Here is a 15,816-nt window from a genome sequence, read left to right on the forward strand (position 1 = left end):
GTTTGTTCCCACAATTCCAAACCAAACATTTATTCCGAACCTTTCTTGGAAAATGGTTTCCCTATGCAAATGTTCATTTGTAGTTGTTAAACCAACCATTATTGGTGAATTTTGATTCGTCCGTCCATATTATTTTTTTGCAAATATTTCCAACTTCCCTATTTCTACGTCTTAACAACTTCGCAAATCATACTCTTCTCCCGTACCCAAATTCTCAACTCTATTGATTTCTAAACATTCAATAAGATTAAGTTTCAAACTTTTCTCTTCTGAACGTAACACGTCGAAGGTATACATGATTCAAATCATGCCCTTCTGCTAAAAGGTGGTTTGCAAATATGGAATTGGTCTTTCTATTAACAAAACTACTTCTATGCTCGCAATGCACTGTTTGGAACCTTTGGTTAATATTACTGGAGTTTTTCCCAACCGTTATTGTTTAAATAACGGTTTGGTGTTGGGAAAAAACCTCCAGTAATTTTCTTTGCTCCTACATTCTTTAATTCTTTGGGAAAACGTTCTCCCTGTTTGGCCAATATACAGTTTTGAGCAAGAGCCACAAGTCAGCTTACACTCCTGATCTATCCGACATCGAAGTTTCGTCTTTTTTGTTTACAATAAATTTACTCAGACTATTATTCGTTCTCTAAGTTACGTCTACGCATTCTTTTTTCAGAAACGAGCGATATTATTGGAAGGGGATTTTATGAACCTTGAACTGTTTTACTCTTTTACGACGTCTATCAAAATTGATATTTTGGGACTGCGGAGTTTTTGTCCTTAAAATATTTGATATTTGACTTAGTACATATTAATTATCATGAATTCCAAATTACACTCTTTTCGGAACACAGTAATTTACAGATGATTGGATTAAATGGGATTGCAGGAATAATTTCTTGCATGGAAAAATGATAATTTCCGTTTTAGTTGCTTTCTTATCAAACTTCAGACACAGTTATGCGCTTCTCACGTCCGCGTCACATCCGCGTTGTGTTCATGCGGCGATATTTCTGTGGTTTAGTTAAAAATATTGGGATCCGCGAGCGACTTAAAATTAGACCAGATGCGACGACACACCTCACCGCTCAGTCCGTTGCCAGCCTTTGAGAAATGTCCCAGCTTCGCTGATTAGTTTTCGTTTCACGCGAAATATTTTAAACTTCCGGTAAAAGTGCAAATAACTCCGACATAATGGATCCGGAAGCGTTTTTGGACATCGCCAACCAGGTGGTGAAGCTGAAGATGTTTCCGTACTTCGATATAGCGCATTGCACGCTGTGCGCTCTTTCGGTGAGGGAAGACCTTGGAACTGGTATGTACTGTTTTTAGTGTGTGAAATCGGCTTCGACTGCGGTTTCTTTCTCGTTCTCGGGCGAACTGTGCCCTGGAATGATTCAACGTCTGTAAAAGCGCGGAATACTGCTGTGGCTGTGATATAACTTCTCGGACCGGAAGGAAAAGGGTTTAGTATTTTGAATATTATAACCATTAATATGAAAATTCCAAAAGTGGAGTTTTTCAAAAGTAATAAAAAAGTAATAAAATACAAAAGTAATAAAATACACTCAGGTGCATCCAAAAAAGCGATATTGAAATATTAACAAATTTTGTTTCTGAATAACTTTTTTATTTTCAGACCGATTTTTATACTATATTTTATAATAGATGAAAGAAATTAATCCCAGATCAATTCATTCAAACACATTTTCTTATAAGCCCCGATTTACACACATACGAGAGACGAGTGAAAACAAAGTTATCTTTGTTTCAGACACCCTGTGGTGAATCACAACTTTTGGATGATACTCAAAACTATCCTGTATGCAATGTTGGTTCATTTCCTATAGATTGTTTCTTCATTTATTTTGATATCAAGAATATGAATTATTGAATTTTTCGTAAAAAGTTAATCGTAAATGAATTTTTCATTTAATGCAGACTTCACTGATGATAATGATATTTTACTTTCAAACACGTCAAAATAAACTATCAAATATGCATTTAATGCAGACTTCACTGATGATAATGATATTTTACTTTCAAACACGTCAAAATAAACTATCAAATATGACCAAATTTTAATAGCTTTCATCTGGAATTAATAGAAAAAACTCATTCAATAAGACACTACTCAATTCTCAAAATTAAGTTTTATGTTGAATGTGTTGATGCAATTTTTTCAATTTTTTTTCATTCCTGAATATTTTAAATTTAAGATAGAAAAGAATAACAATATGAAGTGGTACCCTGGAGCAATAGCTGAAGCAATTGGATATTCTAAATCCAAGGGGGCGATTTTCATTGTTTACATTGAAGGTACTGATGAACAATCACTAAAAATATCTAGTCTCATCGAAAATGGTGCACTTGGAAAAAAAATAGAACAGGAACATTTTGTAGCAATAAAACTAGAGGCTGGTTCAGTTCCTCATCAACAGTCCAGTGAAATATATAAAGAACCAAGTGTTCCTTCGATTTATTTCATTGGAACAAGTGGAACGCCTCTAGACATCATAACTGGTAATGATAATCTAGAAGATGTTACCAAAAGAGTTGACAATATTTCATCTAAGGCTGGAATAACTATGAACACAACAGGTAGTTCAGCAGCAAACCTTTCTGCGAGTCTGATAAGTGCAGAACGAACTGAAGTATCAGACCAAATGCAATGTAAAAACGGAGTATGTCAAATTAAAAGTGATGAGCCTTCTCAGGATGATGAAAAGGTTAATCTACAGAAAGAGGAAAATATTCCTGAAAATGAAGGAAGTGTAAAGTTAACCGATGAAGAGAAAATTCAAAGAGCACAAGTGTCGTTAGAAGTTAAACGAAAAGAAAAAGAAAGAGAAGAGAAGGAGAATGAACGTCTCAGAGAGTTAGAAAGACGCAAGATGGGTCAGAATGTTCAACAGATGAACAAATGGCAAGAAGATCAAGAACTGAAACAACTTCAAAGAAGAACGCGACAGAGAGAAACGTGAGAATCAACTAGCTAGAGAACGAGTATTGGCACAAATTGCTCAAGATAGAGCGGAACGATTATCAAAATCGCAACCCCAAATGCAGTCCGTGAGCGAAATACCCAAATCAACTCAGCCCACTGTTCCCTTAGTCAAGTCGAATACAACTCGTCTTCGGTTCCGACTACATGGCTCATCTAACACACAAGAATTTGCTAGTTCTGACCCAATGCAGGAAGTCGTTTCCTACATCAAAGCCAATTTAAAATAACCATTTAGTGATTTTACTCCGTCCACTACATTTCCTAGAAAGGAATTCACCAATAATGATTATTCTCAAACATTGGTGGATCTGCAGTTAGTTCCTAATGCTGTTATTTTGGTTTTACCAGTAAATCAGGGAATGGTGTCAACTCATCCCGGAGGAACGTTCTCATCTATGATCTGGTCTTTTCTTGCTCCAATTTGGAATATTTTTGGATATCTGAAGATTTTTAATTTTGGTACCAATCCAAATGTGACAGGAAGTAAAAGGCCTGCCGAAGAATCTACAGAATCCAGGGTGGATCAACAGAATAAGAGGGTTCGTGAAACAACAGTCATCAAACGACAAGGCAATAGCAATATTCATAGATTGGGTGATAATAATAATAGTGATGATGAAAAGAAAACCTGGAATGGCAATTCCACACAACAGATGTAAACTGATATAAGTGTATTTTGAAACTATTTATCTATTGTTAATACATTTGCAAACCTAAAATAAATTAATGATATGTGTTGAATCTTATTTTGCAGCAAAGGTGTGATTTACGAAAAATAGCAAAAAAGGTAAAATTAAAATATGCAACCGAAATTTCACATATGTACCAAAAATTGCATTTAAAACTGAATTTTCGGATGAACTTTTTTTCAATATTTTGAGAAATAAGTATCTCTTTTTAAAAGTTTTTTGTTTGAAAGTCATAATTTGATAGATGATGCGTCACACATTACTACTATTTTTCAGTCGTATTTTATCTTGATCCCAGTGGAAATTGAAACCAAAATCAATTTTCAAATGAAGCTATCAATAAAAGAAATTTCGTATGTATGTTGCGTAGTTTATACGAAGAAATCCAAGATATTTTGTAGAAATATCTCAGGTTGTGAACTCTCAGATCATGGTTTTATGAGAAGGTTTCAATTTAATAACTAGGGATGAGGGAAAGAAAAAAGAATATTGATATTAATTCTAAAAAAGGCGAAAAACCTCCCCTTTTGCAAGAAACACAAGTAGATAATTGGTGAATTCTAAATGCATTTGTGAAGCAGATTTTTAGGTGACGTTTTTGTTTAACGGCAATTTCAATGGTTTATATAATGGTTTTGATATAAGGAAATCAATTGATCGATTTGAAATGTGAGAGAAGTAAACGCATTATGTTACTAAACAAGAAGTGATGGATATTATCAAATATATAGCCAAAATTAAGCATTTTCTTGGTTATACTGGGATTTTTGTTACACGATTTGAAAAATTGACGAATTTATTATTAACTCTTTCGAACGTATGTGTAATCAATTTTTCTCTGCAGTTTCATTACACAGTTGTCAGACAATTTTTGTTACCAAGGTTATCCATAAATCTTTGTCTCTTAATCACATAAATATACTCTCTATCGACTACTTTTTCATTTCGAAATGATTATCATCATTATACAGCTGAACTGTTCTTTTTTAGGAGCTCAAGCATTCTCAAGAAAGCACCCTTTAGCATGCTGGTTATCCTATATGTTGGTGGTATTTGCAGGGGGTATGGTAGCCAACGGACTCCTTGCAGAACCTATTTTAGCCCCATTGAAAAACACTCCACAAATTCTGGTTGCTACACTTGTATGGTAAGATAATAAATCTCTAAAGATTTTTGCCATAAATGGAAGAAATATTTAAGAGCAAATGAACACTTTGAACAATTTTCATAGTATCCTTAAGTAGCTGCTGTATTTTCTTAGTCTTCATTCCAGTTGATTATATTGTTACATTTTTAGGTATGTGGTGTTCTATACACCTATGGACTTAGGGTATAAACTGGCGAAATTTCTACCTGTCAAAATCATATTTTCTGCAATGAAAGAAATTTACAGATGTAAAAAGGTATACGATGGTGTAACCCATGCTGCAAAACTCTATCCCAACGCATATCTTATCATGGTCATCATCGGAACTCTCAAAGGCAACGGTGCCGGATTCACCAGGCTCATGGAAAGACTCATTCGGGGCGTTTGGACTCCAACAGCCATGGAGTTCATGCAGCCAAGTTTGTGAGTATTTTTTTTAATTAAAAATTTATAGTTTATGATTATGCCTAGAGGCTAACTCTCTTGTTTTTCAGCGACAAACAACATTTTCAAATATTATACTCATTTATTTTCATATTATTTCGGTTTGAAAAATGAATTTATTGTTTTCCGGCAGGTATTCACAAGATACTACTGTGTAGGAACGTTGGAATAGGTTGGGATAAATAGCGAAGGTTTCATATATGTAGTCGAATCACGTTTGACGTTAGTTGAGTTAAAGGCACACAGCTCTTTGGGTCGAATCTTTCTTACACTGACGAGGGCTAATACCCCGAAAATTATCTGTAGATAAATGTATAGAAACTTTGGTGTTTTTACCGATTCGCTTCGTTCTGTCAAAATCTCCCGAAGCAAGAAATGAGATCGACCCAACACACATGTTGATAGATGGAAAAATAATCGTTTTCAAGAATAGTTGTGCTGAACTCCGCCAAGTAAATGTAGACCCTTTATTATTTTTATTATTTTTAACGAAGTATACGCGCTGGTCAGGCCCTATCCTCCTCTAGCCAATACCGTAAGATGCCATAGATGGTAATATAGCACTCTTAGGGCCGCGTTATGTCGATGGATATAGGCCGAGACCGCATATGCTGGATATGCTGATAGCAAATGCATTAGGGTCTCGGGCGCGTCGCGGCAGGCCCTGCATCATGTGTTAGGAACCTCTATACCCGTCATACGACTGCGGTAGACTGAGGTGTTGAAGACACCATCCTGGCAAGCCATGATGAACCCCTCAGTTTCCGACTTCAGCCCACTCGACCTGAGGAAAGCGAAAGTCAGGCGCTTTGATAAGCCAAGGTCTTCAATGTTATTAAAGAAGACCCATGCATTGGCTTATCCTTGTGTTTCCGCAGAAGTGAGGTGATCTCTGCGTCTTTTATATGAGCTGAAAGGGTTCCAACTCGGTGACAGAGTTGTGGTCACCTAGTTCAGTGTCGAAACTAAACCGAGTTTATCAGCTGCTCGGGCAGCTGCCCTGAAGAGAAATGCTCCAATTCCTGCTCTGTCATGGCCACAGACCATGCAGAGAAGGGGATCCGAAGTCCTGACGACTTTACAACTATTCTGTCATGTAGACACTCCAAATTCAAAAGTCCTCGGCCTCCCTGTTGTCAAGGAAAGTACAACCGTGGAACGGATACATCTATAGAGATGTATAATTTTTCAGGTCTTTACGTCGAGTTGATACAGCTCCTCCCGTGACCACTTCACTACTCCAAACGAGTAGAGGAGTAAGATTGGAACGGCAAGCATATTTGTTGTTCTTCCCCGACAGTTCCGATGACCAGATCTGTCGAAGTTTGTGGTGATACTTGCCGCGGAGTATACGTCTCTCCGGCATCCAGATGGTGTAGGATGCTTCCATCTACAAGCTGCACATCCTTTCCACAGTCCCCGCATCGTCATCTTTTGAGATGGACCATTGCACATTTGTCTATTCCGAATTTCATATTGATAACATGCGTGTACTCCCTATCAGCAGTGGCCCGAACGAACGACTCTAGATGCCAAATTTGAACCTAAATTATCGTTAGAGCTTTTTGTATAGCTGCAATCTAGTGGGCCAAGAGGCCAATTCTATATTATACGAGTTTAAATAGGGGTAAAACCAAAGTAAAAGATTCTCTCTTTCAATCCGCAAGAGCTTGTTGTAACTCACACTTATTCAAACATGACCAAATAAATTCTTAGAATGTAAAGTTTCACGGCCGAACATAACTGTGTCAAAGTTACTTTCCGGTTTTTTTGGCCGTGGTCTGTAAGTTTTTATGCTTGACGTTTCGTCTACTGTTGAGGTATACATTATCAAAGGCGAAACAGTAACGGTCGAAGTGCTCGAGTTGGTGGTCGAGTTGTTTCCGTTATTCCCAACGCAAAAACTGCAATGCTGTTATTTGACTCCGGTTTTAAATTATTATAAGCGGTATTGCCTGCTGATAAAGAAAATGCCACCGTCGTGATGAACACCAACGATTATAACGAGGAAATTGTCGCCTTACTCGATATATAAAATACCCATTCGGGACTCGACCTCCGGAATTTTCAGAAAAATGAATATTCTTATTCGTTCATCAAGTCTTCGAGAGAACACCAACCTAAGAAGGTCATACAAAAGTCCGAAGCCTTTCCGCCACGTCTATATGGCTTATCAAAAATTCATAAAGAGAATGTGCCATTTAGACTATCGTAAACGGATTTACCAACTTATGAGCTCGTTAAATACTTGACAACTCTACTACAGTCGTTTGTAGAAAGAGTCATTCATTAAAGACACGGGGCACTTTATTGAAAAGAGTAGAGGTATAAAGTTAGATCCTGGAGACATAATAGTGAACTTAAACGTGGTCTCCTTGTAGGTACACGATGGTTCCGACTAAGAACACGAAGTATTCCCAGTAAATATAACCGCCATCTCCACTCATTATTTATCATCAATTTATCTCCAGTGAGTTGGTGTTTTTCATGAACAAACGGACGGTATCGCAACATGCAGTCCCTAAGTCCGGCGGTGGCAATTTTTTTATTGAGAATTTCGAACAACGGGCCTTAGAGCAAGCAGCCGTGAAACCATATTGTGGGCTGCGTTATGTTGATGACACATTTTTGGTATGGCAAGATGGTGAAGAGACACAACGATTTTCTATCTTATCTAAACTCTCTCGACCCAAAAATCCAATTCAAAATGTAACTAGAAACCCAAGGGACTCTAGCCTTCTTGGACGTTCTTGTGTACAAAGGTGAAGATGGCACATTGGGCCACAGAGTGTACAGCAAACTAACGCACACAGACAGGTACCTGAACAAAAACTCTAATCACCAGCCATAATAAAACAAAGGGGTAATTGAAATGCTGGTTGAGAATATATGAACCTGAGAGTCTTGGTAATAAACTCAATCGCCTAAAAATACCTTCAAAGGGAATGGGTACAGCGAGGGAGAATTCTAGCAGGCCATATGACCCAGGCGAGAGATCTCCAAAGCAACCCCAGCTAGGTTAGTCAGCAGAAAAGCTTTCATTCCCTTTATAAAAATGTTACCATCTGAATTGGGAAAATCTTAGGGAAGATACAGTAATACTCGATGAAACCCAAAATTACAATCCTAGAGTAATAGAGAACCAATAGAAATTCGAAAACACATGGGTAATTTCAATAGAAAAGAAGAGGCAATGAACATAAATAAAATCTGGCCACCTGTCCTTAATTGTACACAAATAGTGTGGTAATCCAATTTACAGACATCATGCAACGCCCACCTATAATAATATGAAATCGTATACAGAGCGTTTCAAATTCGATCCTCACCATTGGGATCTCGGGAACTATGAGAGATACGAGGATGGTTAAATGGGGCAAAGTTGCGCATTTGCCTGACTAACAATATGCCGTTGAGAAAGTTCTGAAATGCCGAGTATATCCGGAGATATCAGGAAAAAACAGAAATTTCGGAAAATGTTTTCATTTTTTCTGGTTTTATTCTTCGAAGGATTCGAAAATGAATTGCACTTCCACATTGCCACCTTTTCCCTGCTACATACTGGTCTTTTCAGATTTGCTATCCGACGTATCGTCTTCCGGCCACCATCATCAACTTTATTTTTTCTCATGGGCGCTACACAGGATTCCTTCTGTTCTGAATAGAACCAGATTTTACCTTTTCAATGATGTATCATAGGTTATCATTCTTTTTCGAAAAATTGGAAATATTAAAAAAATATATTTCTTATCATGATAGGCTTTGACTTTGATGTTTCTAAATTCGAATTTCAATTTGTTACACTCAATGACATTTTGTTATTGTACAAGTCATTGAATTTTTGGCGAAAAATGGCTTTCACGAAGGGAAAAAAAAGAGATATGATACAAGTTTATTACAAATACGAGAGAAACAGTGTTAGGACATCGGAAATGTACTTAAACTTGTATCCCGAAAGATGACAACCACATCGAACTATGTTCAAGTTATTGGATCAAAATCTCACCGAGTTTGGTTCATTTGAAAAGCCGAGGAAAATCTACGGAGACAGAATGGACCAGGAAACTAAAGAAAATTTGATAAATGAGGTATGTATGAGGTAAGTTAGATATTGCGCCCTTTTCAATGAAAATAAATAATTTGCAGATAAACATGAACCTGGAGAAATCTACACGTCAAATTTCCTCCGAAATGAATATTTGTCATACAAGTGCTTGGATCTCAAAAAAGCGGTTTAAAATGTTACAAAATACACATATCTTAAAAATTGCATCCAGGTGATCCCGAAAGGCGATTAGAATTTTGTAATCGGCTAATAAGAAGACCTGATTCTCCTGTTTTCCTGGAAAATTAAATTTGGACAGATGAAAGCACTTTTACGAATTGTGGGATATTCAACCGAAATAACGAACACATTTGGAGGAATTCACAAAGATAGAATTTTGGGTCCTCATTTATTCGACGGAATTCTGAATGAAGAAATCTATCACCAGATTTTAATGTCGATTTTCGAAGACTATTTGGATGAGCTACCTTTGGCTAACTATAACATCTGGTTTCAATATGATAGTGCTCCACCGCACACTACCAGACGGGTATCTAATTACCTGACTGAAGAGTTTGATGATAAATGGATAGGGAATAATGGGCCGGTGAGGTGGCCAGCAAGGTCTCCAGACTTAAGTGTTATGGATACATTCTCATGTGGTACACTGAAAAATAGAGTTTATGGTCAGAGGGAATATCAAAATATTGAGGACCTTCAACACAGCATTGTTAGAGAGTTCGGAAGATTGAGAAGAAGGGGAATTAATCGTGCAGTGAATAATATTCGAAGAAGGGTACAGTTGTGTTATCATGAACAAAGACAGCATTTTGAGCATTTGCTGTGATTTACTTTTGTCTTTACATTTTACTTAATTATTGTTATTTGTTCAAAGTTCTATTTTCTTCGAAAAGGACACAATGTCTAATTTACCTCATACATACCTCATTTATCAAATTCTGATTGTTGATTCTGTCTCCGTACTTTTAACTGGCTTCTCAAACGAACCAAACTCGGTGACATTTTGATCCAATAACTTGAACATAGTTCGATGTGGTTGTCGTCTTTCAGGATACAAGTTTAAATACATTTGCGATGTCCTAACACTGTTTCTATCGTATTTGTTATAAATTTGTATCATATCTTTTTTTTACTCATTCGTGAAAGCCATTTTTCGCCAAAAAATTCAATGACTTGTGCAATAACAAAATGTCATTGAGTGTAACAAATTGAAAGTCAAATTTAGAAACTAAATTTTTTTTCAATATCTTCAATTTTTCGAACAAGAATTATAACTTATGATACATCATTGAAAAAGTGAAATCTGGTTCTATTCAAATCAGAAAGAATCCAATGTAGCGCCCATAAGAAAAAATGAAGTTGATGATGGTGTCCGGAAGACGAAACGTCGGATAGCAAATCTACACCATTATGTAGCAAGGAAAAAGTGGCAGTGTGGAAGAGTAATTTATTTTCAAATCCTTCGAAAATTAAAGTCAGAAAAAAATAAAAACAATTTTCCGAAATTTCTGTTTTTTTCGGATTTCTCTGGATATACTCGGAATTTCTCAACGGCATATTGCTAGTCAGGTAAATTCGCGACTTTGTTCCAATATCATATTCGTATCTCTCGTAGTTTCCGAGATCCCGATGGTGAGGATTGAATTTGAAACATCCTGTATGTGATGGAATCGGTCGATACTTGATGAAAATCCATAACGTATAAAATCGGAGTCAAATACCTGCACTGTGGTTTCTGTGTTGAGAACAACGAAAACAGCGACTGGACCACCAACTCGAGCACTTCAACCGTTACCTCATCGAATCAGAAGATGGCGAGAATAATTGTCGAAACATTGGCATTGAAATTATGAATACAGAGTAGAGTATTCTTGAGTCCGATTGCTCGTGAGAATACCACCTAGAATGCCTGCGGGCGTAAGAAATTCTGTCATTATTATTCGATTTTATTTTTAGCTACACAAAGGCATCTTTAGTGGCCTCCGTTATCTTCATTTTGGACAAGAAGACGGAATTGATCTCAGCTCCACACGCCTTGGTCTACTTCGGCATCGTGATATTTTTCGTCTACTTCAAACTATCCTCAATCATCCTTGGCATCCACGATCCTTTCATTCCTTTCGAGAACTTGATGTGCGCACTCTTCTTTGGTGGCATCTGGGACAGTCTCGCTAAAATTTTTGGAAAGGGACAGATGAAGGAAGGGGAAGTTAAGGATGTAAAGAAGACAAATTGAAAGGTGGGAGGTTAATACATTCGTACATTCAATGCATTCACTCTCATGCTCATTATATACATTATATTTGCTCGAAATGAGTGAAAGTGTTGGCCTCATTATTATTAGTTCGCTCACAAACTTATTTGGACCAAAAATCAGTTTCTTTTGCTTCTAGAAAATAAGCAAACTCATTTCATCTCTACAACGCACACACACACACACACAAACAAACACACATTCACTTTTTATCGTGACGCTATCTGTTTATAATAAATCATGTTTTAATTTTGGTATGATACTCTAATAATCTATTATTTAAATTTTCAGCTTGCTGATCGTTGAATTTGATAAAAGTGCGGTTTATCAAATTTATCCTTCCACAACGAGCATTTCGTATCATTTTAATTTATGAAGAATTATTGTACCAAATAAAAATAATTTATTTCTATTGAACTATCACACAAAATATAATATTATTTGCTTGATCTACAAAAAAATTAATCAATCTGTATTCAAAACTAAACAAACACCCTGTAGTATCCAATGACTGGTATGTTCAGTGGTTCGCAAATCCGCTTCAAAAACCAGTCCTACACCCATGGCGTTCCTCCTCAAAGAAGTTGTGTATACAGGAGTTCTCAGGGTATTTTGTAACTTCAGACGAAACGCCTCAATAGGAACAACTCCTAGAACCGGAAGTTTCTCAATGAGTACTTTTGGAGTTGATCTCTTCAAGCAGTTGTTTTCCAGATCCCAGGCTGCTCCTTCTAGGTAGAGCCCATGCAATAAACAGTTTCCCTAAAACAATATCGAAAGAAGAACATGGTGAAAAATCCTGCTGATACATCATTAGAATACTTGTGATGCACTGTTTGGGACTTTTGGTGTAGTAATGAATATTACTGTAGTTTTATCCCAACACCAAACCGTTATTTTTAACACCTCCTAAAATGTGGAAGACCAAAAAAACCGCAGTCGCCCATCATGTTTTGCAACAAAACCATTCCATAGACTTGAGTTCATTAAGATTAGTTATTATTATTATTATTACATATAGATAAAGGCTGAGGGAAAAGTCCTATGTAAGCCTAAAAACGAAGGATATCAACAAGTTAATACAATGCATGCAAAAAGAAAAGAAAAATAAATGATATATGAATGGAGGCGATTAAGCAACTAAGCAAATGTCTATTTTGTTTTTGAAACTGTTCATTGAGTCGGAATTCATAACATCGTTGGGTAAGTTATTCCATGTTTCGAAAATAAGATTCACCAAAAAATATTGTCTTTGCCTCGTTGCAAATTTTTCCTTTTTTAATTTGAGTGTGTGACCACGTAACCGCGAATCATTGTTGAAAACAAAAAGTTCTTTCTGATTAGCATAGTTATACTTAGCTATACGGAAAGAAATGATGAGGTTCCCACGAACCTCAAAAGCTAGCAGTTGGTCAAAAGCTAGCAGGATAGGTTGGACGCACTTCACCAAAAGTCATACGTGTGGCTCGACGCTGTACATTTTCCAACAAGTTCCTATCGCGCACCGGAACAGGACACCACACTGGACCTGCATACTCCATGATTGGACGAACGTAGGTTTTGTAGAGTTTTATGGAACTTGAATATGATAGATGGAGGAACGTTTTGCGGATGAGATAAATCAGTGTGTTATATGTTCGGATCAAGTTAAGTCGGTATTAATAGTCACTCCCAAGTCTACATGTGAGGACCCTGTACGTAACGATTGGCCGCTCATTGTGTACGGATGGAGTGGATTGTTCTTTCCTTGATGAAGTACGACGCATTTGTTGACGTTAAGAGGTAGAAGCCAATCTTCGCACCACTGATTAATCGAGTTGAGGTCTTCTTGAAGGGAATTATGTTCGACCAAGGCATTTCCATACAGTTTACTATCATCGGCATAAAACGACTTGCTGGACTTTATGTGAAGAGCAAGATCACTTGCATAAACAACGAAGAGGAGCGGGCCAAGAACAGATCCCTGAGGAACTCCACTTGTGACTTGTCTGTGCGAAGAAAAAGAGTGACCCACTTTGACCGAGAAAGTTCTATATGTCATGTAATTTTCAATCCATAGGTTTAGTTGGCCTCGAATACCGTGTGTGTCAAGTTTGTGCATTAGCCTCCTCCCTGGGAGGAGGCAAAGTCAAGATAAACGATATCTGTCGGTATTTTCCTATCGTAAGCTGTCGTCCAATCGTTCATGCACTGTAGTAGATTGCTGGTGGTTGATCTACCTTTGACGAAACCATGTTGTTCTGGTGGTATGATAGCGTTTTTTGTTAAAAATTCTGACATATCTTCTACGATGATGGATTCCATTACTTTGGAAGGACGGATGAAAGACTAATGGACCTGTAGTTACCTAATTGGATTGAGTTTATCGCCTTTTTTGAAAATAACGGTGACATATGCCTTCTTCCAAGCCCGTGGGATGCGAGATTTTGCGAAAGAGACTGACATGATTATTGACAACGGAGAGCAGAGTTTCGGCAAACTTTTTGAGAAAGAAGGGGCTCATTCCATCCAAACCAGGAGATTTAATGTTCGATTTAATGTTCAATAAATGATTTATATTTTTTTTCGAAGTAAACGTCACATTAGTCAGATTATTACGTAGTCGTTCTGCTATAATTTATGGTAATTGGTCATCTCGAAGCTCAACCGTGAAAGAATCGGCCAAAATTCTGCTGATTCGATGTCTGTAGAACACAAGAAACCGTCAGGTTTTCGTAGGAGCGGAATGCTTACTTTGGTGTTCATGTTAAATCGTATGAACTTTACAGTTTTTTATTGTTTTCAGAGTCTGCAATAGATTCTTCGAACTCACGACGTGAAGATCGTATTGTTGATACCAAGTGTTTTGAGAAATTTCGATGAGCTTGGTAATCTTCTGCGGCTTTTGATATTTTGTATCTTTTCCAGAGTCTTTTTTGTGATGTATGAGTGACATTATTTCGACATTGATCCATGGTTTGAATGGATTTTTCCGGCATATTTTGTTGCGGGAATTCTTGTCAGCAGAGGCACTTACGGTCGAATAGAATTTTTCCCAGAGAATATCAACGTCATCACATGCGTTAAACAGTTGTGTCCAATCGATGATATAGAAAGTTCCTCGGATAACTGATCAAAGTCGATTATTTTGAAAACTTCGGTTTCTTACTTGTTTGTCATGTGAATGTTGAGCTGAACAGTTGCGTAGATTACTGCATGGTCCGATACCGATAATCCAATAGGTGGTAGGATTTCATGATCTGTGATGATGTTTTCATCGTTGGTAAAAATGAGGTCAAGAACAGATGGCTAGTTGTTGATTCGTAATCTAGTTGGTTCAGTGATGAGTTGAAAAAGGTTTGAATCGGCAACGAAATGCATGAAATTACTCGTGGCGCTATTTGTGTCAGGTATACTATTAATGGGCCAAGTGATATCGGGAACAGTCCGTCCAGAACCGGAAGGTGTTTTTGATCCATCTGTGAAACAACTATCTGCTCTCAATATATCCTTCTCCCTGAGGATCCAGTCCTCTCTACTCGGAAACAGTAGTTGACAGTTGGAGGCATAAAGTCAGAGGTCATTTCCAGAATGTAATGTACACAAGTCTATATGTAGTCCATCTAGCCCCTCTCTCCAGACGAATGTTGAGAGGAGGTAGATCTAGAAGACATCTGCTCCCTCAGGCATCAACTGTGAACAACATCCATCGTGCTTTGGAGGTTATTACAAGCTACCCTTTCCGACGTGGGCATTGCAAAGATGACAAGGTCATCTGCATAAACTTGCAGATCTTATTTTCTTCTGTCGAGGGCATCAAGCAGACTATCCATCAGGAGCGACCACAGAAAGGGAGATAGTACCCCACCTTGAGGGCAGCCTCTGGTGACCCCGAACCTAAAGGCCCCGCCTTGAACAGGGGTATTTGCAGTTCTGTTTACCAGCATGGCATAGATCCAGTCAGTTATGGTCGATTCTATACCTTTCCTAGCCAGAGATGAACCTACAGATTTAGGTAGTGCATTGTCAAATGCTCCTTCAATATCTAGAAATACAGCAACCGCAATCTCCTTGTTGTCAAGTGATTGGGAGATTTTCTCTACAAGGTTGTTTAATGCTCAATATGTCGATTTGCCGGTTTGATAAGCATATTGGTGGTTATTCAGGGGGGATGCATATCTGTTTAAAATCTTCAACCAGATAAATTCTCTCGAGAAAAATATCTGGTCG

At 37.5% G+C, this 15,816-nt stretch overlaps 2 protein-coding genes across 2 annotated transcripts in view; one reads left to right on the forward strand and one right to left on the reverse strand.

Moving 5' to 3' along the window:
- The first annotated feature begins 1,055 nt into the window (after nt 1-1,055).
- LOC111517370 (trimeric intracellular cation channel type 1B.1) lies at nt 1,056-12,024 on the forward strand. Its single transcript, XM_023173508.2, has 5 exons — nt 1,056-1,315; nt 4,687-4,843; nt 4,994-5,266; nt 11,310-11,592; nt 11,899-12,024. The coding sequence occupies exons 1-4, from the start codon at nt 1,195-1,197 to the stop codon at nt 11,587-11,589; spliced, it is 831 nt and encodes a 276-aa protein (XP_023029276.1). The 5' UTR covers nt 1,056-1,194; the 3' UTR covers nt 11,590-11,592; nt 11,899-12,024.
- Nucleotides 12,001-15,816, reverse strand: part of Dhc98D (Dynein heavy chain at 89D) — a 114,807-nt gene continuing 110,991 nt past the window's right edge. Inside the window, exon 25 of the mRNA XM_074183569.1 lies at nt 12,001-12,369. Coding sequence (XP_074039670.1) covers nt 12,073-12,369 — 297 coding nt within the window. The 3' untranslated portion in view covers nt 12,001-12,072. The remainder of the gene's footprint in view (nt 12,370-15,816) is intronic.

The sequence above is a fragment of the Leptinotarsa decemlineata genome, unplaced genomic scaffold (genome assembly GCF_025532065.1).
Source record: "Leptinotarsa decemlineata unplaced genomic scaffold, Ldec_3_MD MMD2_tig00026340_RagTag_RagTag, whole genome shotgun sequence".
Taxonomy (NCBI): Eukaryota; Metazoa; Arthropoda; class Insecta; order Coleoptera; family Chrysomelidae; genus Leptinotarsa; species Leptinotarsa decemlineata.

What these genes read in the sequence shown, in the direction of transcription:
- LOC111517370 (XM_023173508.2), top strand. Translation starts at nt 1,195, where the DNA reads ATGGATCCGGAAGCGTTTTTGGACATCGCCAACCAGGTGGTGAAGCTG. An exon ending in GAGGGAAGACCTTGGAACTG is followed by an intron (nt 1,316 to 4,686) that starts GTATGTACTGTT and finishes GTTCTTTTTTAG; the next exon opens with GAGCTCAAGCATTCTCAAGA. An exon ending in GAGTTCATGCAGCCAAGTTT is followed by an intron (nt 5,267 to 11,309) that starts GTGAGTATTTTT and finishes TTTTATTTTTAG; the next exon opens with CTACACAAAGGCATCTTTAG.